The sequence below is a fragment of the Pristiophorus japonicus genome, chromosome 30, assembly GCF_044704955.1.
Source record: "Pristiophorus japonicus isolate sPriJap1 chromosome 30, sPriJap1.hap1, whole genome shotgun sequence".
In the NCBI taxonomy this organism is placed as follows: domain Eukaryota; kingdom Metazoa; phylum Chordata; class Chondrichthyes; family Pristiophoridae; genus Pristiophorus; species Pristiophorus japonicus.
The window spans coordinates 11,292,721-11,320,291 of NC_092006.1; the positions used below are offsets into that span (position 1 = coordinate 11,292,721).

The following is a 27,571-nucleotide window of genomic DNA, read 5'->3' on the forward strand; positions in this document are numbered from 1 at the left end:
ATACAGAGACACAGGGACACAGGAACACAGGAACACAGGGATACAGAGACACAGGGACACAGGAACACAGAGATACAGAGACACAGGGACACAGGAACACAGGAACACAGGAACACAGGGATACAGAGACACAGGGACACAGGAACACAGAGATACACGGACACAGGGACACAGACACAGGGACACAGGAACACAGGAACACAGATACAGGGACACAGGAACACAGACACAGGGACACAGGAACACAGACACAGGGACACAGGAACACAGACACAGGAACATAGACACAGAGACACAGGAACACAGAGATACAGAGACACAGGAACACAGGGACGCAGGGACACAGGAACACAGGAACACAGGGACACAGAGACACAGAGACACAGAGACACAGGGACACAGAGATACAGAGACACAGGAACACAGGGACGCAGGGACACAGGAACACAGAGACACAGGGACACAGAGATACAGAGACACAGGAACACAGGGACGCAGAGACACAGGGACACAGAGATACAGAGACACAGGGACACAGAGACACCGGGACACAGGAACACAGAGACACAGGAACACAGGGACGCAGGGACACAGGAACACAGGGACGCAGAGACACAGAGACACAGGGACACTGAGATACAGAGACACAGGGACACAGAGACACCGGGACACAGGAACACAGGGACACAGGGACACAGGGACACAGGAACACAGAGACACAGGAACACAGGGACACAGGAACGCAGAGATACAGAGACACAGGGACACAGGGACACAGGAAAACAGAGACACAGAGACACACGGACACAGGAACACAGACACAGGGACACAGGAACACAGGAACACAGACACAGGGACACAGGAACACAGAGATACAGAGACACAGGAACACAGGGACACAGGAACACAGACACAGGGACACAGGAACACAGACACAGGGACACAGAAACACAGACACAGGGACACAGGAACACAGAGATACAGAGACACAGGGACACAGGGACACAGGAACATAGACACAGGGACACAGGAACACAGACACAGGGACACAGGAACACAGATACAGGGACACAGGAACACAGACACAGGGACACAGGAACACAGACGCAGGGACACAGGAACACAGACACAGGGACACTGGAACACAGGAACACAGACACAGGAACACAGGGACACAGGAACACCGGAACACAGACACAGGAACACAGGGACACAGGGGACACAGGAACACAGGAACACAGACACAGGGACACAGGAACACAGACACAGGGACACAGGAACACAGACACAAGGGCACAGGAACACAGACACAGGGGCACAGGAACACAGACTCAGGGACACAGGAACACAGGAACACAGACACAGGAACACAGACACAGGAACACAGGAACACAGACACAGGGACACAGGAACACAGACACAGGGACACAGGAACACAGACGCAGGGACACAGGAACACAGACACAGGAACACAGGAACACAGGAACACAGACACAGGGACACAGGGACACAGGGGACACAGGAACACAGACACAGGGACACAGGAACACAATAACATATCGGTCTGAAATATTGTCTGAACTCGCTCCTGTGAAGCGCCTTGGGACATTCTGCTCGGTTGGAGGCAGCGTGTAAATGCGAGATGCCGGTCGCCACGGTTACTCACGGCGTAGGCAGCTGGAGCCCCTGTATCCCGGGCTGCACAGGCAGGTCCCGTTCTCCCGGTGACACCAGGCTCCGTTCTGGCAGCGACACTCCGAGACGCAGTCCCGACCCCAGCGGCCCGACTCGCAGCCACGATCGCAGCGGGGGCCTGCAGGATTCCAGAAAGACAGGAGGGTGCGGCGTTAGCGTCACGGTGAGACCACTGGGGTGGGCGGGGGGTAGCGCTGAGCGTACGCCGACACCACCCCCCTCCACAGGCCCACAGGTCCCGGCCAGAGAGCTGGTGGTCGGGTAAGTGCCCGCATCAATCACGCCCCAGAAACTGCACATAAGAACATAAGAATTCGGAACAGGAGTAGGCCATCTAGCCCCTCGAGCCTGCTCCGCCATTCAACAAGATCATGGCTGATCTGGCCGTGGACTCAGCTCCACTTACCCGCCCGCTCCCCGTAACCCTTAATTCCCTTATTGGTTAAAAATCTATCTATCTGTGACTTGAATACATTCAATGAGCTAGCCTCAACTGCTTCCTTGGGCAGAGAATTCCACAGATTCACAACCCTCTGGGAGAAGAAATTCCTTCTCAACTCGGTTTTAAATTGGCTCCCCCGTATTTTGAGGCTGTGCCCCCTAGTTCTAGTCTCCCCGACCAGTGGAAACAACCTCTCTGCCTCTATCCTGTCTATCCCTTTCATTATTTTAACTGTTTCTATAAGATCACCCCTCATCCTTCTGAACGAGTAAAGACCCAGTCTCCTCAATCTATCATCATAAGTTAACCCCCTCATCTCCGGAATCAGCCTCGTGAATCGTCTCTGTACTCCCTCCAAGGCTAGTATATCCTTCCTTTAGTAAGGTGACCAAAACTGCACGCAGTACTCCAGGTGCGGCCTCACCAATGCCCTGTACAGTTGCAGCAGGACCTCCCTGCTTTTGTACTCCATCCCTCTCGCAATGAAGGCCAACATTCCATTCGCCTTCCTGATTACCTGCTGCACCTGCAAACTAACTTTTTGGGATTCATGTACAAGGACCCCCAGGTCCCTCTGCACCGCAGCATGTTGTAATTTCTCCCCATTCAAATAATATTCCCTTTTACTGTTTTTTTTTCCCAAGGTGGATGACCTCACACTTTCCGACATTGTATTCCATCTGCCAAACCTTAGCCCATTCGCTTAACCTATCCAAATCTCTCTGCAGCCTCTCTGTGTCCTCTACACAACCCGCTTTCCCACTAATCTTTGTGTCATCTGCAAGTTTTGTTACACTGCACTCTGTCCCCTCTTCCAGGTCATCTATGTATATTGTAAACAGTTGTGGTCCCAGCACCGATCCCTGTGGCACACCACTAACCACCGATTTCCAACCCGAAAAGGACCCAGTTATCCCGACTCTCTGCTTTCTGTTAGCTAGCCAATTCTCTATCCGTTGGCGACTATGCTTGATTCTACGCGCATCATTTTAGTATTCTTCAACCAGCCTCCTCGCACTGCATTGTGCTGGGGAAATAATCACGCCTTTATTGGGAGATTTAGTTGTAGTTTCGGTCATGAGCTTGTTTGCTGTAGTTCATTGACGTTCTGTGTAAATAGATTCTGTAGACTGTTTGCTGTCATGTGCCGTTGAAATAGATTTTGTTCGTTGTACATCAGAGACTCCGTTTAAATAGATTGTTTCCGCCCCATATCCAACTCATTTGGTGACACAGTGGTGTCAATGCTCACTCCGTTTTTCTGTAATGTGTCCTGTCCTTACTCTGGGTACCATCACCGGCCATTACGATGTGCGCTGTGCCAGTGCTGGTCCCATACTTGGACATTGGGGGGCAGCGGAGAGTGGTGATAGTTTCAGTGACTCTCAGGCATTCGTTCCTCCGCTCCTCCCTCTGGGAGTCACCTCCCTCGGCTCAGCGAGCGCTAACCCGCCATCCTTCTACAGGATATCAGAAAAGCCCCCCCTCATCAGTAAAAGCCCCCGCTTACTGCCTAGTTACGCCACTTTCCCACAGCAAGTTCCTGTGTCGTATCCTTAAAGGGACAGCGCGGGCGGGCAGCTCAACATTGCAACCATGTTCCGGCCGCCTGTGAGGAACCTCATGGCTGATCAGCCAATGACGCATTAACCCGCCAGAGGAGGCTCTTAGTTCAGCAGACGATCAGTGTTGTGCCCCGTGTCCTAACTCGCACCGAGTCCCGCTCACCCATCACCCGCTGTGCTCGCTGCCCCCGTGTCCTAACTCGCACCGAGTCCCGCTCACCCATCACCCGCTGTGTCCGCTGCCCCCGTGTCCTAAGTCGCACCGAGTCCCGCTCACCCATCACCCTCTGTGCTCGCTGCCCCCGTGTCCTAACTCGCACCGAGTCCCGCTCACCCATCACCCCCTGTGCTTGCTGCCCCCGTGTCCTAACTCGCATCGAGTCCCGCTCACCCATCACCCCCTGTGCTCGCTGCCTCGTGTCCTAACTCGCACCGAGTCCCGCTCACCCATCACCCCCTGTGCTCGCTGCCTCGTGTCCTAACTCGCACTGAGTCCCGCTCACCCATCACCCTCTGTGCTCGCTGCCCCATGTCCTAACTCGCACCAAGCCCCGCTCACCCATCACCCCCTGTGCTCGCTGCCCCGTGTCCTAACTCGCACCGAGTCCCGCTCACCCATCACCCTCTGTGCTCGCTGCCCCGTGTCCTAACTCGCACCGAGCCCCGCTCACCCATCACCCCCTGTGCTCGCTGCCCCGTGTCCTAACTCGCACTGAGTCCCGCTCACCCATCACCCTCTGTGCTCGCTGCCCCGTGTCCTAACTCGCACGGAGCCCCGCTCACCCATCACCCTTTGTGCTCACTGACCTACATTGGCTTCCGGTTAAACAACGCCTGGATTAAAAAATTCTCCATCGTTGTTTACAAATCCCTCCATGGCCCTCGCCCCTCCCTATCTCGGTTTCCTCCTCCAGCCCCACTACAACCCTCCCGAGATCTCTGCACTCCTCTAATTCTGCCCTCTTGAGCATCCCTGATTATAATCGCTCCACCATCGGTGGCCGTGCCTTCAGCTGCCTGGGCCCCAAGCTCTGGAACTCCCTCCCTAAACCTCTCCGCCTCTCTCTCCTCCTTTAAGACGCTCCTTAAAACCTCCCTCTTTGACCCAGCTTTTGGTCACCTACGCTAATTTCTACTTAGGGGGCTCGGTGTCAAATTTACTTCTTTTTTTATCTCGTAACACTGCTGTGAAGCACCTTGGGACGTTTTACTACGTTAAAGGTGCTATATAAACGCGAGTTGTTGTTGTGACTGACTAAACCGGGGCTCTGTGGGCTCCTGAGGCCCAATTTTAGCCCTGGCCGCCAGGCAGCAACGGGAAATCAAAATGGCGGCCGGTGCGCGAGCCAGAGTGTTACCGCCTGCCGCCATCTTAACCGGGCCGTGTCCTGCCCGTGCTGGGTGGGCGAGATGTGGGGACCCCTTTGATATAAACACCGGGGTCTGAAGACGTCACTCAACAACAAAAACTTGCATTTATATACCGCCTTTAACTTGGTGAAACATCCCGAGGCGCTTCACAAGAGCGATTGTGAGATAAAATATTTAACACCGAGCCGCATAAGGAGAAATTAGGGCAAATGACCAAAAGCTGGGTCAAAGAGGTCGGTTTTAAGGAGTGTCTTGAAGGAGGAGAGCGAGGCGGAGAGGTTTAGGGAGGGAGTTCCAGAGCTTGGGGCCCAGGCAGCTGAAGGCACGGCCTCCAATGGTGGTGTTATATCTGTAAACTTGTATTTACTCTGTACAGCCACCAGAGGGCTCATCTCCTGGAGTCCCAAGGGATCCCATAATCCCTTGGGAGCACAGGTATTTAAGGAGGCCTCACAGGTCGGAGAGGCACTCTGGAGACCTGCAATAAAAGACTAAGGTCACACTTTACTTTGAGCTCACAGTGTTCAGTCTGACTCTTTCTCCAGGCATAACAACTGGCGACGAGATACAGATAGCGAACCCAAAGATGCAGAGAACAGTGGGCATCCTGGAGAAATTCTCGGAGGGAGATGATTGGGAAACTTTTGTGGAGCGACTCGACCAATACTTGGTGGCCAACGATCTAGATGGGGAAGAGAGCGCTGCCAAACGAAGGGCGATCCTCCTCACCGTCTGTGGGGCACCAACGTATGGCCTCATGAAGAATCTGCTCACTCCAGCGAAACCCACGGAGAAATCGTACGACGATTTGTGCACACTGGTCCGAGAGCATTTGAACCCGAAGGAAAGCGTTCTGATGGCGAGGTACTGGTTCTACACCTACAAAAGGTCTGAAGGCCAGGAAGTGGCGAGTTATGTCACCGAGCTAAGACGCCTTGCAGGACATTGCGAATTTGGAGGAAATTTGGAGCACATGCTCAGAGACTTTTTCGTACTTGGCATTGGTCACAAAACCATACTTCGCAAACCTTTGACTGGAGAGACCCCAATCTTGAGTAAGGCTATAGTGATAGCCCAGGCGTTCATTGCCACCAGTGACAATACGAAGCAAATCTCTCAGCACATGAGTGCTGCTACAAGTACTGTGAACAAAGTGATGTTGTTTTCAAATCGCAATGTACAGGGCAGGTCACACATGCCTGCAGCTGCATGTCCGCAGAGTCCACCATCAAGGGTGATGAATGCAAGGCCATTAACACCCCTTGTTGGCACTGCGGGGGTGATCATCGATTCCATTCATGCCGATTCAAAGGGTATGTTTGAAAGGGTTGTGGAACAATGGGACACCTCCAACGTATGTGCAGGTGAGCTGCAAACCCTGTTAATCCTGCAAACCACCAGAGGAGGACAGATCCACGGAGGATCACGATGAACCAGAGCCTCAGACCGAGGAGGCAGAGGTACATGGGGTGCACACATTCACCACAAATTGTCCCCCGATAATGCTGAATGTTGAACTAAATGGACTCCCAGTGTCAATGGAGCTGGACACGGGCGCAAGCCAGTCCATCATGGGCAAAAAGACTTTCAAGAAATTGTGGTGCAGCAAGGCCTCAAGGCCAGTCTTAACTCCAATTCGCACGAAACTAAGAACTTACACAAAGGAACTGATTCCTGTAATCGGCAGTGCTACTGTAAAGGTCTCCTATGATGGAGCGGTGCACAAGCTACCACTCTGGGTGGTACCAGGCGATGGTCCCACGCTGCTCGACAGGAGCTGGCTGGGAAAGACACGCTAGAACTGGGACAACGTCTGAGCACTATCACCCGCTGACAACACTTCGTGTGCCCAGGTCTTAAACAAGTTCTCTTCGCTGTTCGAACCAGACATCGGGAAATTCCAAGGAGCAAAAGTGAAGATCCACCTAATTCCGGGGGCGTGACCCATCCATCACAAGGCGAGAGCAGTGCCGTACATGATGAGAGAAAGGGGAGATCGAGCTAGACCGGCTGCAAAGAGAAGGCATCATCTCACCGATCGAGTTCAGCGAGTGGGCCAGTCCTATTGTCCCAGTCCTCAAGGGAGACGGCACCGTCAGAATCTGTGGCGATTACAAAGTAACTAGCAATCATTTCTCCCTGCAGGACCAATACCCACTACCAAAGACCGACGACCTCTTTGCAACATTGGTGGGAGGAAAGACGCTCACGAAGCTGGATCTGACTTCAGCCAACATGACGCAGGAGCTGGAGGAATCATCGAAGGCCCTCACATGCATCAACATACACAAAGGTCTATTCATTTATAACAGATGCCCGTTTGGAATTCGATCAGCAGCGGCGATATTCTAGAGAAACATGGAAAGTTTACTGAAGTCGGTCCCGCACACCGTGGTCTTCCAGAACGACATCTTGGTCACAGGTCGGAACACAGTCGAGCATCTGCAGAACCTGGAGGAGGTTCTTAGTCGACTCAACCACGTGGGGCTCAGGTTAAAACGCTCGAAGTGCATTTTCCTGGCGCCTGAAGTGGAGTTCCTGGGAAGGAGGATTGCAGCGGATGGCATCAGGCCCACCAACACGAAGACGGAGGCAATCGAGAACGCACCGAGGCCACAGAACGTGACGGAGCTGCGGTCGTTTCTGAGACTCCTGAACTACTTTGGTAACTTCTTACTGGGTCTCAGCACACTGTTAGAATCACTACATGTCTTACTGTGTAAAGGGGACGAATGGGTTTGGGGCAAAAGCCAAGAAAATGCCTTTGTAAAAACGAGAAAATTGTTATGCTCAAACAAATTTCTTGTGTTGTATGATCCATGTAAGCGTTTGGTACTAGCATGTGATGCGTCGTCATATGGTGTCGGGTGTGTATTGCAACAAGCTAATGATTTCGGGAAATTGCAACCGGTTGCTTATGCATCCAGGAGTCTGTCTAAGGCTGAGAGAGCCTACAGCATGATTCAAAAAGAAGCGTTAGCGTGTGTCTATGGGGTAAAGAAAATGCATCAATGTTTGGGCCAAAATTCGAATTGGAAACTGACCATAAGCCACTCATATCCCTGTTTTCCGAGAGTAAGGGAATAAATACTAATGCAGGGGCCCACATCCAGAGATGGGCGCTCACGTTGTCCGCATACAACTACGCCATCCGCCACAGGCCAGGCACAGAAAACTGCGCCAATGCTCTCAATAGGCTGCCATTGCCCACCACGGGGATGGAAATGGTGCAGCCCGCAGATCTAGCCATGGTTATGGAAGCATTTGAGAGTGAGCAATCACCCGTCACTGCCCGGCAGATCAAAACCTGGACAAGCCAGGACCCCTTGTTGTTCCTGGTCAAAAACTGTATGCTTCACGGGAGCTGGTCCAGTGTCCCAGTGGAAAAGCAGGAAGAGATAAAGCTGCCAGCGGCGCAAAGATGAAATGTCTATACAGGCAGACTGCCTTCTGTGGGGCAATCGAGTAGTGGTCCCCAAGAAGGGCAGAGATACCTTCATCAATGACCTCCACAGTACCCACCCAGGCATCGTAATGATGAAAGCGATAGCCAGATCCCACGTGTGGTGGCTCGGTATCGATGTGGACTTAGAGTCCTGCGTTCACAGATGTAATACATGCTCGCAGTTAAGCAATGTACCCAGGGAGGCGCCGCTAAGTTTATGGTCTTGGCCCTCAAAACCGTGGTCTAGGGTACACGTCGACTATGCAGGCCCATTCTTGGGTAAAATGTTCCTTGTGGTTGTAGACACGTACTCCAAATGGATTGAATGTGAGATAATGTCGGCTAGCACGTCCGCTGCCACCACTGAAAGCCTGCGGGCCATGTTTGCCACACACGGCTTACCCGATGTCCTGGTGAGTGACAACGGGCCATGTTTTACCAGTGCTGAGTTCAAAGAATTCATGACCCATAACGGGATCAAACATGTCACATCTGCCCCGTTTAAACCAGCATCCAATGGTCAGACAGAGAGAGCAGTGCAAACCATCAAGCAAGGCTTGAAGAGGGTAACTGAAGGTTCACTGCAGACTCGCCTATCCCGAGTCCTGCTTAGCGACCGCACGAGACCCCACTCACTCACTGGGATCCCACCTGCTGAACTGCTCATGAAAAGAGCACTTAAGACAAGGCTCTCGTTAGTTCACCCTGATCTACATGAACAGGTAGAGAGCAGGCGGCTTCAACAAAGTGCATACCATGATAGTGCAAATGTGTCACGTGAGAATGAAATCAATGATCCTGTATTTGTATTAAATTATGGACAAGGTCCCAAGTGGCTTCCCGGCACTGTCGTGGCCAAAGAGGGGAGCAGGGTGTTTCGGGTCAAACTTTCAAATGGACTCATTCACCGGAAACACTTGGACCAAATCAAATTCCGATTCACGGACTATCCTGAGCAGCCCACCTTGGACCCTACCTTTTTTGATCCCCCAACATACACACCAGTGGCAACCGGCACCACGGTTGACCACGAAGCAGAACCCATCACCCACAGCAGCCCAGCAAGGCCCAACACACCAGGCAGCCCCCCAGGGCCCAACACACCAGGCAGCCCCCCAGGGCCCAACACACCAGGCAGCCCAGCAAGGCCAGCTGCACAGCAGCCCAGCGAGGACCCAACAAATGATTCAACAACACCAGCTTTCACACCGAGACGATCAACCAGGGCAAGAAGGGCCCCAGATCGACTCACATTGTAAATAGTTACACTATTGACTTTGGGAGGGGGGGGGGGGGAGTGTTGTTATATATGTGGACTTATATTTACTTTGTACAGCCACCAGAGGGCTCATCCTCTGGAGTCCTAAGGGATCCCATAATCCCTTGGGAGCACAGGTATTTAAGGAGGCTTCGCAGGTTGGAGAGGCACTCTGGAGACCTGCAATAAAAGACTAAGGTCACACTTTACTTTGAGCTCAGTGTTCAGTCTGACTCTTTCTCCATACACAACAGGTGGAGTGATTATAATCAGGGATGCTCAGGAGGGCAGAATTGAAGGAGTGCAGACATCTCGGGGGGGGGGGTTGTGGAGCTAGAGGAGATTACAGAGATAAGGAGGGGCGAGGGGCTGGAGGAGGTTACAGAGATAGGGAGGGGCGAGGGGCTGGAGGAGGTTACAGAGATAGGGAGGAATGTAGGGGCTGGAGGAGGTTACAGAGATAGGGAGGGGTGTAGGGGCTGGAGGAGGTTACAGAGATAGGGAGGGGTGTAGGAGCTGGAGGAGGTTACAGAGATAGGGAGGGGGCGAAGGCCATGGAGGAAAGAGAAAGCAAGGATGAGAATTTTGAAATTGAGGCGCTGCTTAACCGGGAGCCAATGTAGGTCAGTGAGCACAGAGGGTGATGGGTGAGCGGGACTGGGTGCGAGTTAGGACACGGGGCAGTGAGCACAGGGGGTGATGGGTGAGTGGGACTCGGTGCGGCGAGCACAGAGGGTGATGGGTGAGCGGGACTCGGTGCGAGTTAGGACACGGGGCAGCGAGCACAGGGGGTGATGGGTGAGTGGGACTGGGTGTGAGTTAGGACACGGGGGCAGCGAGCACAGGGGGTGATGGGTGAGTGGGACTGGGTGCGAGTTAGGACACGGGGGCAGCGAGCACAGGGGGTGATGGGTGAGCGGGACTCGGTGCGAGTTAGGACACGGGGGCAGTGAGCACAGGGGGTGATGGGTGAGCGGGACTGGGTGTGAGTTAGGACACGGGGGCAGCGAGCACAGGGGGTGATGGGTGAGCGGGACTCGGTGCGAGTTAGGACACGGGGTCAGCGAGCACAGGGGGTGATGGGTGAGCGGGACTCGGTGCGAGTTAGGACACGGGGCAGTGAGCACAGGGGGTGATGGGTGAGCGGGACTCGGTGTGAGTTAGGACACGGGGCAGCAAGCACAGGGGGTGATGGGTGAGCGGGACTCGGTGCGAGTTAGGACACGGGGGCAGCCGAGTTTTGGATCACCTCTAGTTTGCGTGGGGTAGAATGTGGGAGGCCGGCCAGGAGTGCGTTGGAATAGTCAGGTCTGGAGGTAACAATGGTATGGAAGAGGGCTTCAGCAGTGTGACGATTCCTCTCCCCCCCCCCCCGCGATCAGTCCCCAGTGGCACCCACTCCTTCCCATTCTCAAGTTACCTTGTGCCAGGCAATGTTCACTCCAGGTCCTGCCGCCCCCAGCTCCCCTGCCCACCAGCCCGGGTTAAAATCGGGCCTATGCCTGGAGTCGACCAGGGGTTTCCTTACCTGTCCACCCCGGGGCGCAGTGACAGAGGCCGGTGACAGGATCACAGTGCTCCGCCTTGTCACAGTCGCAGTGTCTGCGGCAGCCCAGGCCGTAGAAACGTTCCTGGAAGAAATGGAGAGCAGTTATTCCCCACGGGAACAGGGCGGACCAAACAGGCAAGAAGGCGTCTGTAATGTGCCATCATCATCGGCAATCCCTCGGAATCGAGGAAGGCTTCCTCCCACTCTAAACGTGAGTTCTCAGGTGACTGATAAAGTGCGACATCCCCACCCACACCTGGGAGTCCCTGGGCCCAAAGACCAGTCCGCCCTAAGTGGAGGAAGTGCATCCGGGAGGGCGCTGAGCACCTCGAGTCTCGTCGCCGAGAGCGTGCAGAAACCAAGCGAAGGCAGCGGAAGGAGCGTGCGGCAAACCAGTCCCACCCTCCCCTTCCCTCAACCACTGTCTGTCCCACCTGTGACAGGGACTGTGGCTCTCGTATTGGGCTGTTCAGCCACCTGAGGACTCACGTTAAGAGTGGAAACAAGTCTTCCTCGATTCCGAGGGACTGCCTATGATGATGATGTACAGTCCAATTTGGGACCCACAGTCCCTGTCACAGGTGGGACAGACAGTGGTTGAGGGAAGGGGCGGGTGGGACTGGTTTGCCGCACGTTCCTTCCGCTGCCTGCGCTTGGTTTCTGCACGCTCTCGGCGACGAGACTCGAGGTGCTCAGCGCCCTCCCGGATGCACTTCCTCCACTTCGGGCATTCCCCGGCCAGGGACTTCTAGGTGCCGGTGGGGATGTTGCACTTTATCAATGAGGCTTTGAAGGTGTGCTTGAACCGTTTCCTCTGCCCACCTGGGGGCTCACTTTCCGTCTTGCGGACGACGCTTGCGTCTGCGCACACATTCAGAGGCTGAACGCTAAACATCGTCAACACCTTCACCGAGGCATACAAAAGCAAGGGCCTTACACTAAACATCCATAAGACAAAGGTCCTCCACCAACCTGACCCCGCCATACAGATCTTCCCCCCAGTCATAAAAATCCACGGCGTGGCCCTGGACAACGTGGACCATTTTCCATACCTCGGGAGTCTATCAGCGAGGGCAGACATCGACGACGAGGTCCAGCACTGCCTGCAATGTATGCCCCTGTGAGGATGCTCACAGGTTTGCAGAGCTGTTGCGTTGTGAGTGGCTGATCAAGTCACGTGATGTTCACAAGACTCAATAAAACCCCAGCCAGTTGGGTTCGGGGGATCCACGATGGAGCAGGTGGTTGTGAGCCCGGTGGATGAACTGGTAATGTTCAGTGTGATTGTTAAACCTTTGCTAATAAACCAACTAGATTCTTAATAGCAATGTGTTGCTATGAATTCTTAAGCAAAGATCATCATAGGCAGTCCCTCGGAATCGAGGAAGACTTGCTTCCACTCTTAAAATGAGTCCTCAGGTGGCTGAACAGTCCAATACGAGAGCCACAGTCCCTGTCACAGGTGGGACAGACAGTGGTTGAGGGAAGGGGAGGGTGGGACTGGTTTGCCGCACGCTCCTTCCGCTGCCTGCGCTTGGTTTCTGCACGCTCTCGGCGACGAGACTCGAGGTGCTCAGCGCCCTCCCGGATGCACTTCCTCCACTTAGGGCAGACTGGTCTTTGGGCCCAGGGACTCCCAGGTGTCGGTGGGGATGTTGCACTTTATCAGGGAGGCTTTGAGGGTGGTCCCTTGTAACGTTTCCTCTGCCCACCTTTGGCTCATTTGCTGTGAAGGAGTTCCGAGTAGAGCGCTTGCTTTGGGAGTCTCGTGTCGGGGCATGCGGACAATGTGGCCCTGCCCAGCGGAGCTGGTCGAGTGTGGTCAGTGCTTCGATGCTGGGGATGTTGGCCTGGTCGAGGACGCTAACGTTGGTGCGTCTGTCCTCCCAGGGGATTTGCAGGATCCTGTGGAGACATCGTTGGTGGTATTTCTCCAGCGACTTGATGTGTCTACTGTACATGGTCCATGTCTGTGAGCCATACAGGAGGGCGGGTATCACTACAGTCCTGTAGACCATGAGCTTGGTGGTAGATTTGAGGGCCTGGTCTTCAAACACTCTTTTCCTCAGGCGGCCGAAGGCTGCACTGGCGCACTGGATCTCGTCGTCAATGTCTGCTCTTGTTGATGAGGATCCCGAGGTATGGGAAATGGTCCACGTTGTCCAGGGCCGCGCCGTGGATCTTGATGATTGGGGGGCAGTGCTGTCCGGTGAGGACAGGCTGGTGGAGGACCTTTGTCTTACAGATGTTTAGTGTAAGGCCCATGCTTTCGTACGCCACATAAATATGTTGACGATGACCCATAGCATAGAACCCAAGAAACAAATACATGACAGAGCCCATTGGGCCCATGGAGCCCGTGCTGTGCCGGCTCTGTGACAGAGCGATCCAATCAGTCCCACTCCCCCCTGCTCTTTCCCCACAGCCCGGCACATTTCCCCCCGCCCAGTATTTACCCAATTCCCCCATTTGAAAGTCCCGATTGAATCTGCTCCCACCGCCCTTTCAGGCAGCGCCTTCCTGATCACAACAACTCGCTGCGTCAAAACACATTCTCCCCATCTCCCCCTCTGGTTCCATCGCCGATTATCTTACAGCAAGCCGAGATGGTGGCACAACATGGCGCCGCTCGATAGGGACAAAATAGCTGTCCACATGCGTCATGGTGGAGGAGGGGAGCTTAAATTGTTTCACCACATCAATGTTTAATGGGGCAATGAATGTGATCATTCATATCCCTCTGTTCCCCAGTGTTCCCACTCTATATCCCTGTTCCGCAGTGTACCCCCCTATATATCCCCCTGTTCCCCAGTGTGTCCCCTCTATATCCCCCTGTTCCCCAGTGTGTCCCCCTCTATATCTCTGTTCCCCAGTGTGCCCCCTCTATATCCCTGTTCCCCAGTGTGTCCCCTCTATATCCCCCTGTTCCCCAGTGTGTCCCCAGTATATCCCCCTGTTCCCCAGTGTGCCCCCTCTATATCCCAGTTCCCCAATGTGCCCCCTCTATATCCCTGTTCCCCAGTGTGCCCCCCTCTATATCCCTGTTCCCCAGTGTGTCCCCCTCTAAATCCCCCTATTCCCCAGTGTGTCCCCCTCTATATCCCTGTTCCCCAGTGTGTCCCCTCTATATCCCTGTTCCCCAGTGTGTCCCCTCTATATCCCTGTTCCCCATGTGTCCCCCTCTAAATCCCCCTGTTCCCCAGTGTGTCCCCCTCTATATCCCTGTTCCCCAGTGTGTCCCCCTTTATATTCCTGTTCCTCAGTGTGTCCCCTCTATATCCCTGTTCCCCAGTGTGTCCCCCTCTAAATCCCCCTGTTCCCCAGTGTGTCCCCCTCTATATCCCTGTTCCCCAGTGTGTCCCCCTCTATATCCCTGTTCCCCAGTGTGTCCCCCTCTATATCCCTGTTCCCCAGTGTGTCCCCCTCTATATCCCTGTTCCCCAGTGTGTCCCCTCTATATCCCTGTTCCCCAATGTGTCCCCCTCTATATCCCTGTTCCCCAGTGTGCCCCCCTCTATATCCCTGTTCCCCAGTGTGTCCCCCTCTATATCCCTGTTCCCCAATGTGTCCCCTCTATATCCCTGTTCCCCAGTGTGTCCCCCTCTATATCCCTGTTCCCCAGTGTGTCCCCCTCTATATCCCTGTTCCCCAGTATGTCCCCCTCTATATCCCTGTTCCCCAATGTGTCCCCCTCTATATCCCTGTTCCCCAGTGTGTCCCCCTCTATATCCCTGTTCCCCAGTGTGTCTCCTCTATATCCCTGTTCCCCAATGTGCCCCCTCTATATCCCTGTTCCCCAGTGTGCTCCCCTCTATATCCCTGTTCCCCAGTGTGTCCCCCTCTAAATCCCCCTGTTCCCCAGTGTGTCCCCCTCTATATCCCTGTTCCCCAGTGTGTCCCCTCTATATCCATGTTCCCCAGTGTGTCCCCTCTATATCCCTGTTCCCCAGTGTGTCCCCCTCTATATCCCTGTTCCCCAGTGTGTCCCCCTCTATATCCCTGTTCCCCAGTGTGTCCCCCTCTATATCCCCGTTCCCCAGTGTGTCCCCCTCTATATCCCTGTTCCCCAGTGTGCCCCCCTCTATATCCCTGTTCCCCAGTGTGTCCCCTCTATATCCCCCTGTTCCCCAGTGTGTCCCCTCTATATCCCTGTTTCCCAGTGTGTCCCCCTCTATATCACCTGTTCCCCAGTGTGTCCCCCTCTATATCCCTGTTCCCCAGTGTGTCCCCTCTATATCCCTGTTCCCCAGTGTGCCCCCCTCTATATCCCTGTTCCCCAGTGTGTCCCCTCTATATCCCTGTTCCCCAGTGTGTCCCCCTCTATATCCCTGTTCCCCAGTGTGTCCCCCTCTAGATCCGTGTTTCCCCAGTGTGTCCCCTCTATATCCCTGTTCCCCAGTGTGTCCCCCTCTATATCCCTGTTCCCCAGTGTGTCCCCTCTATATCCCTGTTCCCCAGTGTGTCCCCCTCTATATCCCTGTTCCCCAGTGTGTCCCCTCTGTATCCCTGTTCCCCAGTGTGTCCCCTCTATATCCCTGTTCCCCAGTGTGTCCCCTCTATATCCCTGTTTCCCAGTGTGTCCCCCTCTATATCCTCCTGTTCCCCAGTGTGTCCCCCTCTATATCCCTGTTCCCCAGTGTGTCCCCCTCTATATCCCTGTTCACCAGTGTGTCCCCCTCTATATCCCTGTTCCCCAGTGTGTGTCCCCCATACTCCCCTGTTCCCCAGTGTCCCCCCCATACCCCCCTGTTCCCCAGTGTGTCCGCTCTATATCCCTGTTCCCCAGTGTGTCCCCCTCTATATCCCTGTTCCCCAGTGTGCCCCCTCTATATCTCTCTGTTCCCCAGTGTGTCCCCCTCTATATCCCTGTTCTCCAGTGTGTCCCCCTCTATATCCCTGTTGCCCAGTGTGTCCCCCTCTATATCCCTGTTCCCCAGTGTGTCCCCCTCTATATCCCTGTTCCCCAGTGTGCCCCCCCACATATCCCCCTGTTCCCCAGTGTGTCCCCTCTATATCCCTGTTCCCCGGTGTGCCCCCTCTATATCTCTCTGTTCCCCAGTGTGTCCCCCTGTATATCTCTCTGCTCCCCAGTGTGTCCCCCTCTATATCCCTGTTCCCCAGTGTGTCCCCCTCTATATCCCTGTTCCCCAGTGTGTCCCCCCCCATACCCCCCTGTTCCCCAGTGTCCCCCCCATACACCCCTGTTCCCCAGTGTGTCCCCCCCATACTCCCCTGTTCCCCAGTGTGTCCCCCCCATACCCCCCTGTTCCCCAGTGTGTCCTCCCCATACCCCCCTGTTCCCCAGTGTCCCCCCCCATACTCCCCTGTTCCCCAGTGTGTCCCCCCCATACCCCCCTGTTCCCCAGTGTCCCCCCCCATACTCCCCTGTTCCCCAGTGTGTCCCCCCATACCCCCCTGTTCCCCAGTGTCCCCCCCATACTCCCCTGTTCCCCAGTGTCCCCCCCCCATACTCCCCTGTTCCCCGGTGTGCCCCCCTCTATATCTCTCTGTTCCCCAGTGTGTCCCCCTCTATATCCCTGTTCCCCAGTGTGTCCCCCTCTATATCTCTCTGTTCCCCAGTGTGTCCCCCTCTATATCTCTCTGTTCCCCAGTGTGTCCCCCTCTATATCTCTCTGTTCCCCAGTGTGTCCCCCTCTATATCCCTGTTCCCCAGTGTGTCCCCCTCTATATCCCTGTTCCCCGGTGTGCCCCCTCTATATCCCTGTTCCCCAGTGTGTCCCCCTCTATATCTCTCTGTTCCCCAGTGTGTACCCCTCTATATCCCTGTTCCCCGGTGTGCCCCCTCTGTATCTCTCTGTTCCCCAGTGTGTCCCCTCTATATCCCCCTGTTCCCCAGTGTGTCCCCCTCTATATCCCTGTTCCCCAGTGTGTCCCCCTCTATATCCCTGTTCCCCAGTGTGTCCCCTCTATATCCCTGTTCCCCAGTGTGTCCCCTCTATATCCCTGTTCCCCATGTGTCCCCCTCTATATCCCTGTTCCCCAGTGTGTCCCCCTCTATATCCCTGTTCCCCAGTGTGTCCCCCTCTATATCCCTGTTCCCCAGTGTGTCCCCTCTATATCCCCCTGTTCCCCAGTGTGTCCCCCATACTCCCCTGTTCCCCAGTGTGTCCCCCATACCCCCCTGTTCCCCAGTGTCCCCCCCCCATACCCCTCTGTTCCCCAATGTGTGTCCCCCATACCCCCCTGTTCCCCAGTGTGTGTCCCCCCATACTCCCCTGTTCCCCAGTGTGCCCCCCCCCATACCCCCCTGTTCCCCAGTGTCCCCCCCCATACTCCCCTGTTCCCCAGTGTCCCCCCCCATACTCCCCTGTTCCCTGGTGTGCCCCACTCTATATCTCTCTGTTCCCCAGTGTGTCCCCCTCTATATCCCTGTTCCCCAGTGTGTCCCCCTCTATATCTCTCTGTTCCCCAGTGTGTGTCCCTCTATATCTCTCTGTTCCCCAGTGTGTCCCCCTCTATATCTCTCTGTTCCCCAGTGTGTCCCCCTCTATATCCCTGTTCCCCGGTGTGCCCCCTCTATATCTCTCTGTTCCCCAGTGTGTCCCCTCTATATCCCCCTGTTCCCCAGTGTGTCCCCCTCTATATCCCTGTTCCCCAGTGTGTCCCCCTCTATATCCCTGTTCCCCAGTGTGTCCCCCTCTATATCCCTGTTCCCCAGTGTGTCCCCTCTATATCCCCCTGTTCCCCAGTGTGTCCCCCTCTATATCCCTGTTCCCCAGTGTGTCCCCCTCTATATCTCTCTGTTCCCCAGTGTGTCCTCTCTATATCCCTGTTCCCCGGTGTGCCCCCTCTATATCTCTCTGTTCCCCAGTGTGTCCCCTCTATATCCCCCTGTTCCCCAGTGTGTCCCCCTCTATATCCCTGTTCCCCGGTGTGCCCCCTCTATATCTCTCTGTTCCCCAGTGTGTCCCCTCTATACCCCCCTGTTCCCCAGTGTGTCCCCCTCTATATCCCTGTTCCCCAGTGTGTCCCCCTCTATATCCCTGTTCCCCAGTGTGTCCCCCTCTATATCCCTGTTCCCCAGTGTGTCCCCTCTATATCCCTGTTCCCCAGTGTGTCCCCTCTATATCCCCCTGTTCCCCAGTGTGTCCCCCTCTATATCCCTGTTCCCCAGTGTGCCCCCTCTATATCCCTGTTCCCCAGTGTGTCCCCTCTATATCCCTGTTCCCCAGTGTGTCCCCTCTATATCCCCCTGTTCCCCAGTGTGTCCCCCATACTCCCCTGTTCCCCAGTGCCCCCCATACCCCCCTGTTCCCCAGTGTGTCCCCTCTATATCCCTGTTCCCCAGTGTGTCCCCTCTATACCCCCCTGTTCCCCAGTGTCCCCCCCCCCATACTCCCCTGTTCCCCATTGTCCCCCCCCATACCCCCCTGTTCCCCAGTGTCCCCCCCCATACTCCCCTGTTCCCCAGTGTGTCCCCCCCCATACCCCCCTGTTCCCCATTGTCCCCCCCCCCATACTCCCCTGTTCCCTGGTGTGCCCCCCTCTATATCTCTCTGTTCCCCAGTGTGTCCCCCTTTATATCCCTGTTCCCCAGTGTGTCCCCCTCTATATCTCTCTGTTCCCCAGTGTGTCCCCCTCTATATCTCTCTGTTCCCTAGTGTGTCCCCCTCTATATCCCTGTTCCCCGGTGTGCCCCCTCTATATCTCTCTGTTCCCCAGTGTGTCCCCTCTATATCCCCCTGTTCCCCAGTGTGTCACCCTCTATATCCCTGTTCCCCAGTGTGTCCCCCTCTATATCCCTGTTTCCCATTGTGTCCCCTCTATATCCCTGTTCCCCAGTGTGTCCCCTCTATATCCCCCTGTTCCCCAGTGTGTCCCCTCTATATCCCCCTGTTCCCCAGTGTGTCCCCCATACTCCCCTGTTCCCCAGTGCCCCCCCCCATACTCCCCTGTTCCCCAGTGTGTCCCCCCCCATACCCCCCTGTTCCCCAGTGTTTTCTGTCTATACACCCCTGTTCCCCGGTGTGCCCCCCTCCGTACAGGAACGCAATGCTTTACTGGCGACTCACCGGGCAGTGCTGGTCACACCTCCGGCCTTGCCAGCCAGGCGGGCAGAGGCAGCTTCCATCGACGGGGCTGCAATCAGCTCGGTTGGCACATTGGCACGTGCCATTGCACCCGGGGCCCCACAGCCCCTCGGAGCAGCGAATGGTACAGTCCGGCCCGGTCCAACCTGAAGCAAGGAGACATGGAGCGAGGTTAAGCCTTGGGCCCAAAGACGGAACCGGACCTTTTATTGCCGAGCAACCATCCCAGACCCCCATGGTTGCTATGGGCCCAGCCTCCCGGCGCTCTTGCACAATCCCCATTGGACGTCACCACTCTCTTTTAGGCTCAGAGGGCAGCACACTCACCTCTGAGTCAGAAGGTCGTGAGTTCGAGTCCCACTCCAGGGACATATAGAATCGCAGAATTTCACAGCACAGGAGGCCATTCGGCCCATCGATCCAATCAGTCTCACTCCCCTCCCCCGCTCTTTCCTCACAGCCCGGCACATTTTTCCACTTAGAACATAAGAAATAGGAGCAGGAGTTGGCCATTCGGCCCCTTGAGCCTGCTCCGCCATTCAGTAAGATCATGGCTGATCCGATCATGGACTCAGCTCCACTTCCCCGCCCGCTCCCCATAAGCCTTCACTCCCTTATCGTTCAAAAATCTGTCTATCTCCACCTTAAATATATTCAATGTCCCAGCCTCCACAGCTCTCTGGGGCAGAGAATTCCACAGATTTACAACCCTCTGAGAGAAGAAATTTCTCCACATCTCCGTTTTAAATGGGCCCCTTATTCTGAGACCATGCCCCCTAGTTCTAGTTTCCTCCATGAGTGGAAACATCTTCTCTGCATCCACCTTGTCGAGCCCCCTCATTATCTTATACGTTTCGATAAGATCACCTCTCATTCTTCTGAACTCCAATGAGTAGAGGCCCAACCTCCTCAACCTATCTTCATAAGTCAACCCCCTCATCCCCGGAATCAACCGAGTGAACCTTCTCTGAACTGCCTCCAAAGCAAGTATATCTTTTCGTAAATAAGGAAACCAAAACTGCACGCAGTACTCCAGGTGTGGTCTCACCAATACCCTGTATAACTGTAGCAAGACTTCCCTGCTTTTATACTCCATCCCCTTTGCAATAAAGGCCAAGATTCCATTGGCCTTCATGATCCCTTCCAGTATTTACCCAATTCCCCCGTTTGAAAGTCCCGATTGAATCTGCTCCCACCGCCCTTTCAGGCAGCGCGTTCCCGATCACAACAACTCGCTGCGTCAAAAACACATTCTCCCCATCTCCCCCTCTGGTTCCATCGCCGATTATCCGTCAATCTGTGTCCCCCTGGTTACCCACCCTCCTGCCCCTGGGAACAGTCTCTCCTGATTTACTCCTCAAAACCCCGCGTGATAGTGAACCCCTCGATTAAACCTCCCCCGTAACCTTCTCTGCTCCGAGGAGAACAACCCCAGCTTCTCCAGTCTCTCCCCGTCACTGAAGGCCCTCATCCCCCGGGACCATTCTGGTCAATCTCCTCCCCACCTTCCCCAAAGCCGTGACACCCTCCCTAAAGTTCGGGGCCCAGAATTGGCCACAATACTCCAACTGGGGCCCAGGCAGAGATTTGTAAAAGCGTAACTTCCGTGTTTTTGTATTCAACGCCCCTATTTACAAAGCCAGGGACCACCCTTAGCAACTTCGCACCATGGGAGCAGGCCGGGGAGCGGGAGGAACAGTGTGGCGGTGTACCACTCCAGGGAGCAGCGCGGGCTGGTACAGGAGGGCGACGGCAGCGAAGAGTGATGTCAGCAAGGTCCAGGTCGGTCATTGGAGCGCGGGCAGGTACAGCAGGAGCGGCGAGGTCGGAGCGAAGGAGCGGCGAGACACTGTCGAGGGACGTGATCAGGGGCCGGGAGAGGCGAGAGTTCGGGGCCCAGAAGAGCCGACGGCCCAGGGGCAGCACGGGCCCAGCCCACACTGTGCGATATGTGGGCGCACTGGGTCCGTGCAGCAGAGCTGGTCTCCAGTCGTCCTGGTTAACCCTTGCCCCTGGACCAAGACCTCGCTCTGTCAAGCCCCGTGTGGTGGCTGGTGTACAACGGTCACCCCACGTTAAAAAAATCCACCCACAGGCATCTTCCACCCTTCAGGATGGAGTTCGAGTCCTTCACTGAAACACCTGTGAACTCATCCTTTGTTGGCGTGGAAACAAGTCATCCTCGTGTCGAGGGACCGTCTATGATGATGACGTTAGGTGCTGGAAATAATTCGCCTACGAAATGATTTTGTGTTCCTGCGTGTAACGTTCAGTGTTTGCTACACTTGTACCCATGAATGTCTCTGCTCCTCCACATTATGCAACTCCCCGCCATTTGGACAATACTCCGATCACAGTGTCAGACCTGGCTCACTGTGTAGCTGGCTCTCTCGCCTGCGAGTCAGACGCTCGTGGGTTCAAGTCCCACTCCAGAGACTTGAGCACAAAAAAAACCGAGGCTGACACTCTCAGTGCCAGTACTGAGGGAGTGCCGCACTGTCGGAGGGGCAGTACTGAGGGAGCGCCGCACTGTCGGAGGGGCGGTACTGAGGGAGTGCCGCACTGTCGGAGGGGCAGTACTGAGGGAGCGCTGCACTGTCGGAGGGGCGGTACTGAGGGAGCGCCGCACTGTCGAAGGGGCAGTACTGAGGGAGCGCCGCACTGTCGGAGGGGCGGTACTGAGGGAGTGCCGCACTGTCGGAGGGGCGGTACTGAGGGAGCGCCGCACTGTCGGGGGGGCGGTACTGAGGGAGCGCCGCACTGTCGGAGGGGCGGTACTGAGGGAGCGCCGCACTGTCGGAGGGGCAGTACTGAGGGAGCGCCGCACTGTCGGAGGGGCGGTACTGAGGGAGCGCCGCACTGTGCTTTCAGAGGGGCAGTACTGAGGGAGCGCCGTACTGTGCTGTCAGAGGGGCAGTACTGAGGGAGCGCCGCACTGTCGGAGGGGCAGTACTGAGGGAGCGCCGCACTGTCGGAGGGGCGGTACTGAGGGAACACCGCACTGTCGGAGGGGCAGTACTGAGGGAGCGCCGCACTGTCGGAGGGGCAGTACTGAGGGAGCGCTGCTCTGTCGGAGGGGCAGTACTGAGGGAGCGCCGTACTGTCGGAGGGGCAGTACTGAGGGAGCGCCGTACTGCGCTGTCAGAGGGGCAGTACTGAGGGAGCGCCGCACTGTGCTGTCAGAGGGGCAGTACTGAGGGAGAGCCGTACTGTGCTGTCAGAGGGGCAGTACTGAGGGAGTACCGTACTGTCGGAGGGGCAGTACTGAGGGAGCGCCGGACTGTACTGTCAGAGGGGCAGTGCTGAGGGAGTGCCGCACTGTCGGAGGGGCAGTACTGAGGGAGCACCGCACTGTCGGAGGGGCGGTACTGAGGGAGCGCCGTACATGTCGGAGGGGCAGTACTGAGGGAGCGCCGTACTGTCGGAGGGGCAGGACTGAGGGAACGCCGTACTGTCAGAGGGGCAGTACTGAGGGAGTGCCGCACTGTCGGAGGGGCAGTACTGAGGGAGCGCTGTACTGTCGGAGGGGTGGTACTGAGGGAGCGCTGTACTGCGCTGTCGGAGGGGCGGTACTGAGGGAGCGCCGCACTGTCGGAGGGGCAGTACTGAAGGAGAGCCGTACTGTCGGAGGGGCGGTACTGAGGGAGCACCGCACTGTCGGAGGGGCAGTACTGAAGGAGAGCCGTACTGTCGGAGGGGCGGTACTGAGGGAGCACCGCGCTGTCGGAGGGGCAGTACTGAGGGAGCGCTGCACGGTGGTTGTGTCTTTCGGATGAGACGTTAAACCAAGGCCCCGTCTGCTCTCTCAAGTGGGAAAGATACCATGGTACTATTTTGAAGCAGAGCAGGGGGAGTTTTCCCCGGTGTTCTGGGGGCAATATTTATCCCTCAACCAACATCATAAAAAAACAGATGATCTGAATCATTATTGTCATGTATGTAGACCATGTATACGAACTGTATAGTCACGTAAAGTGTGCCACCAGAGGGCACTGCGGTGGGAGACCTGAGGGTCACCTGCATAGGTGTGTTGGGCCCAGTATAAAAGGCTGCCCAGCATGCTTGTGTCTCACTCTGGAGTTACAATAAATGGGACTAAGGTCACAACAGCTCAAGTATAATACGAGACCTCATGGAGTCAGTCATAAGAGTATTAAAGACATAACATCTATCACATTGCTGTTTGCCCACATTACATCGGTGACTGCACTTCAAATGTACTTCCTTGGCTGTAAAGCACTTTGAGATGTCCGGTGGTCATAAAAGGCGCTATATAAATGCAAATCTTTCTTTCGTTCTTTCCGTCCGATCCCAGGTCCAAGGAGGATGGCCTCACACTTCCTCACGTTGAACTGCAGCTGCCACAGTTTGGCCCACTCACTCAATCGAGCCGTTTCTGATCGGGACTCACCTGCGGAACACTGGCAGGAACCGTCAATGGGTGAGCAAGAGATGGCATTCTTACACTGGCAGCCCAACGAGCAGTTCCGACCATAACTCCAGAGCGGGCACTGAATGGAGCAATGCTTATCCTGCGGAGAGAGCAACAGCCAATCACAGCGGGCAATGCTCAGCGATCACAAAGTGTCGTCACCCTGCCCCCTCGTTCAACGCCTCTCCCAACCTCCCTCGACACTGTCCCCATCAAACACTCCCAGGGCAGGAACAGCACGGGGTTAGATACAGAATAAAGCTCCCTCTACACTGTCCCCATCAAACACTCCCAGGGCAGGTACAGCACGGGGTTAGATACAGAGTAAAGCTCCCTCTACACTGTCCCATCAAACACTCCCAGGGCAGATACAGCACGGGGTTAGATACAGAGTAAAGCTCCCTCTACACTGTCCCATCAAACACTCCCAGGGCAGGTACAGGGGGTTAGATACAGAGTAAAGCTCCCTCTACACTGTCCCATCAAACACTCCCAGGGCAGGTACAGGGGGTTAGATACAGAGTAAAGCTCCCTCTACACTGTCCCATCAAACACTCCCAGGGCTGGTACAGCACGGGGTTAGATACAGAATAAAGCTCCCTCTACACTGTCCCCATCAAACACTCCCAGGGCAGGTATAGCACGGGGTTAGATACAGAGTAAAGCTCCCTCTACACTGTCCCATCAAACACTCCCAGGGCAGATACAGCACGGGGTTAGATACAGAGTAAAGCTCCCTCTACACTGTCCCATCAAACACTCCCAGGGCAGGTACAGCACGGGGTTAGATACAGAGTAAAGCTCCCTCTACACTGTCCCATCAAACACTCCCAGGGCAGGTACAGGGGGTTAGATACAGAGTAAAGCTCCCTCTACACTGTCCCATCAAACACTCCCAGGGCAGGTACAGCACAGGGTTAGATACAGAGTAAAGCTCCCTCTACACTGTCCCATCAAACACTCCCAGGGCAGGTACAGGGGGTTAGATACAGAGTAAAGCTCCCTCTACACTGTCCCATCAAACACTCCCAGGGCAGGTACAGGGGGTTAGATACAGAGTAAAGCTCCCTCTACACTGTCCCATCAAACACTCCCAGGGCAGGTACAGGGGGTTAGATACAGAGTAAAGCTCCCTCTACACTGTCCCATCAAACACTCCCAGGGCAGGTACAGGGGGTTAGATACAGAGTAAAGCTCCCTCTACACTGTCCCATCAAACACTCCCAGGGCAGATACAGCACGGGGTTAGATACAGAGTAAAGCACCCTCTACACTGTCCCATCAAATACTCCCAGGGCAGGTACAGCACGGGGTTAGATACAGAGTAAAGCACCCTCTACACTGTCCCATCAAACACTCCCAGTGCAGGTACAGCACGGGGTTAGATACAGAGTAAAGCTCCCTCTACACTGTCCCATCAAACACTCCCAGGGCAGGTACAGCACGGGGTTAGATACAGAGTAAAGCTCCCTCTACACTGTCCCCATCAAACACTCCCAGGGCAGGTACAACACGGGGTTAGATACAGAGTAAAGCTCCCTCTACACTGTCCCATCAAACACTCCCAGGGCAGGTACAGGGGGTTAGATACAGAGTAAAGCTCCCTCTACACTGTCCCATCAAACACTCCCAGGGCAGGTACAGCACGGGGTTAGATACAGAGTAAAGCTCCCTCTACACTGTCCCATCAAACACTCCCAGGGCAGGTACAGCACGGGGTTAGATACAGAGTAAAGCTCCCTCTACACTGTCCCATCAAACACTCCCAGGGCAGGTACAGCACGGATTTAGATACAGAATAAAGCTCCCTCTACACTGTCCCATCAAACACTCCCAGGGCAGGTACAGCACGGGGTTAGATACAGAGTAAAGCTCCCTCTACACTGTCCCATCAAACACTCCCAGTGCAGGTACAGCACGGGGTTAGATACAGAGTAAAGCTCCCTCTACACTGTCCCATCAAACACTCCCAGGGCAGGTACAGCACGGTGTTGAGGTATTGTAGAGAGGTCACCCCTTTGAGCGGCCGGCTGGCCCCGGAGGTGTTAGGCTAGAGTTCATGACCCACGTGCCCCGGTCAGGGTTGTCCCCTCCCCCCTCCCCACCGTCGCTCTTGTGTCTAACCGAGGCCAAGAACCCCCCCGCTGCCTCTCTCGCCTCTCTCGCGTTAGCGGGCGAACTGGCGGTGCCCAGGACGCCAAGGGTCCTTACCGTGTAGCCCGGGGCGCAGATACAATGCCCGGTCTCCGTGTGGCAGGTCCCGCCGTTCAAGCACAGGCAGGGGTCCACACAGCCCACCCCGTAGAACCTCGGAGGGCAGCTCTCGTCGCACCTGGGCCCCGACCAGCCGGATTTGCACGTGCAGTCTCCCGTGACTGGGTGGCAGCTGTGGGGGGGGGCGGGGGGGAGGGGGGTGGAAACACAAGGGCGGAGACAAGATCAACGACCGGTCGCGGCGGCTGAACTGCCCTCAACGTCAACCTGCACCCCCCCCCCCCCACTCAACCTCTCATCTTCAACCTCACCCCCCTCATCGTCATCGGCAATCCCTCGGAATCGAGGAAGGCTTCCTCCCACTCTAAACGTGAGTTCTCAGGTGACTGATAAAGTGCAACACCCCCACCGACACCTGGGAGTCCCTGGCCCAAAGACCAGTCCGCCCTAAGTGGAGGAAGTGCATCCGGGAGGGCGCTGAGCACCTCGAGTCTCGTCGCCGAGAGCGTGCAGAAACCAAGCGCAGGCAGCGGAAGGAGCGTGCGGCAAACCAGTCCCACCCTCCCCTTCCCTCAATCACTGTCTGTCCCACCTGTGACAGGGACTGTGGCTCTCGTATTGGACTGTTCAGCCACCTAAGGACTCGTTTTTGGAGTGGAAACAAGTCTTCCTCGATTCTGAGGGACTGCCTATGATGATGATGTCCAGTCCAATACGAGAGCCACAGTCCCTGTCACAGGTGGGACAGACAGTGGTTGAGGGAAGGGGAGGGTGGGACTGGTTTGCCGCACGCTCCTTCCGCTGCCTGCGCTTGGTTTCTGCACGCTCTCGGCGACGAGACTCGAGGTGCTCAGCGCCCTCCCGGATGCACTTCCGCCACTTAGGGCGGACTGGTCTTTGGCCAGGGACTCCCAGGTGTCAGTGGGGGTGTTGCACTTTATCAGGGAGGTTTTGAGGGTGTCCTTGAAACGTTTCCTCTGCCCCTTTGCCGTGAAGGAGCTCCGAGTAGAGCGCTTGCTTTGGAGTCTCGTGTCTGGGTCATGCGGACAATCTGGTCCGTCCAACGGAGCTGGTCGAGTGTGGTCAGTGCTTCGATGCTGGGGATGTTGGCCTGGTCGAGGACGCTAACGTTGGTGTGTCTGTCCTCCCAGGGGATTTGTAGGATCTTGCGGAGGTATCGTTGGTGGTATTTCTCCAGCGACTTGAGGTGTCTACTGTACATGGTCCATGTCTCTGAGCCATACAGGCGGGCGGGTATCACTACAGCCCTGTAGACCATGAGCTCGGTGGCGGATTTGAGGGCCTGGTCTTCAAACACTCTTTTCCTCAAGCCCTACACCCAATATAACTGTGAGGTAATGCATCCGGGGAGAGCTAACAAGGCGAGGGAATACACATTAAATGGTCGGACACTGAGAAGTGTAGAGGAACAGAGGGACCCTGGAGTGCAGGTCCACAGATCCCTGAAGGTAGCATTCCAGGTAGATAAGATGGTTAAGAAGGCACACGGAATACTTGCCTTTATTAGCCGAGGCATAGAATACAAGAG

At 55.6% G+C, this 27,571-nt stretch overlaps 1 protein-coding gene across 1 annotated transcript in view; it reads right to left on the reverse strand.

Annotated features, from left to right (window-relative positions):
- LOC139240216 (multiple epidermal growth factor-like domains protein 10) overlaps window positions 1-27,571 on the reverse strand; it is a 232,263-nt gene that overhangs the window by 91,717 nt on the left and 112,975 nt on the right. The window contains exons 11-15 of the mRNA XM_070868687.1: window positions 26,020-26,194; window positions 23,788-23,908; window positions 19,359-19,522; window positions 11,305-11,407; window positions 1,667-1,813 (exon numbers count right to left, since the gene is read on the reverse strand). Of these exons, the coding sequence (XP_070724788.1) occupies window positions 1,667-1,813; window positions 11,305-11,407; window positions 19,359-19,522; window positions 23,788-23,908; window positions 26,020-26,194 (710 nt within the window). The remainder of the gene's footprint in view (window positions 1-1,666; window positions 1,814-11,304; window positions 11,408-19,358; window positions 19,523-23,787; window positions 23,909-26,019; window positions 26,195-27,571) is intronic.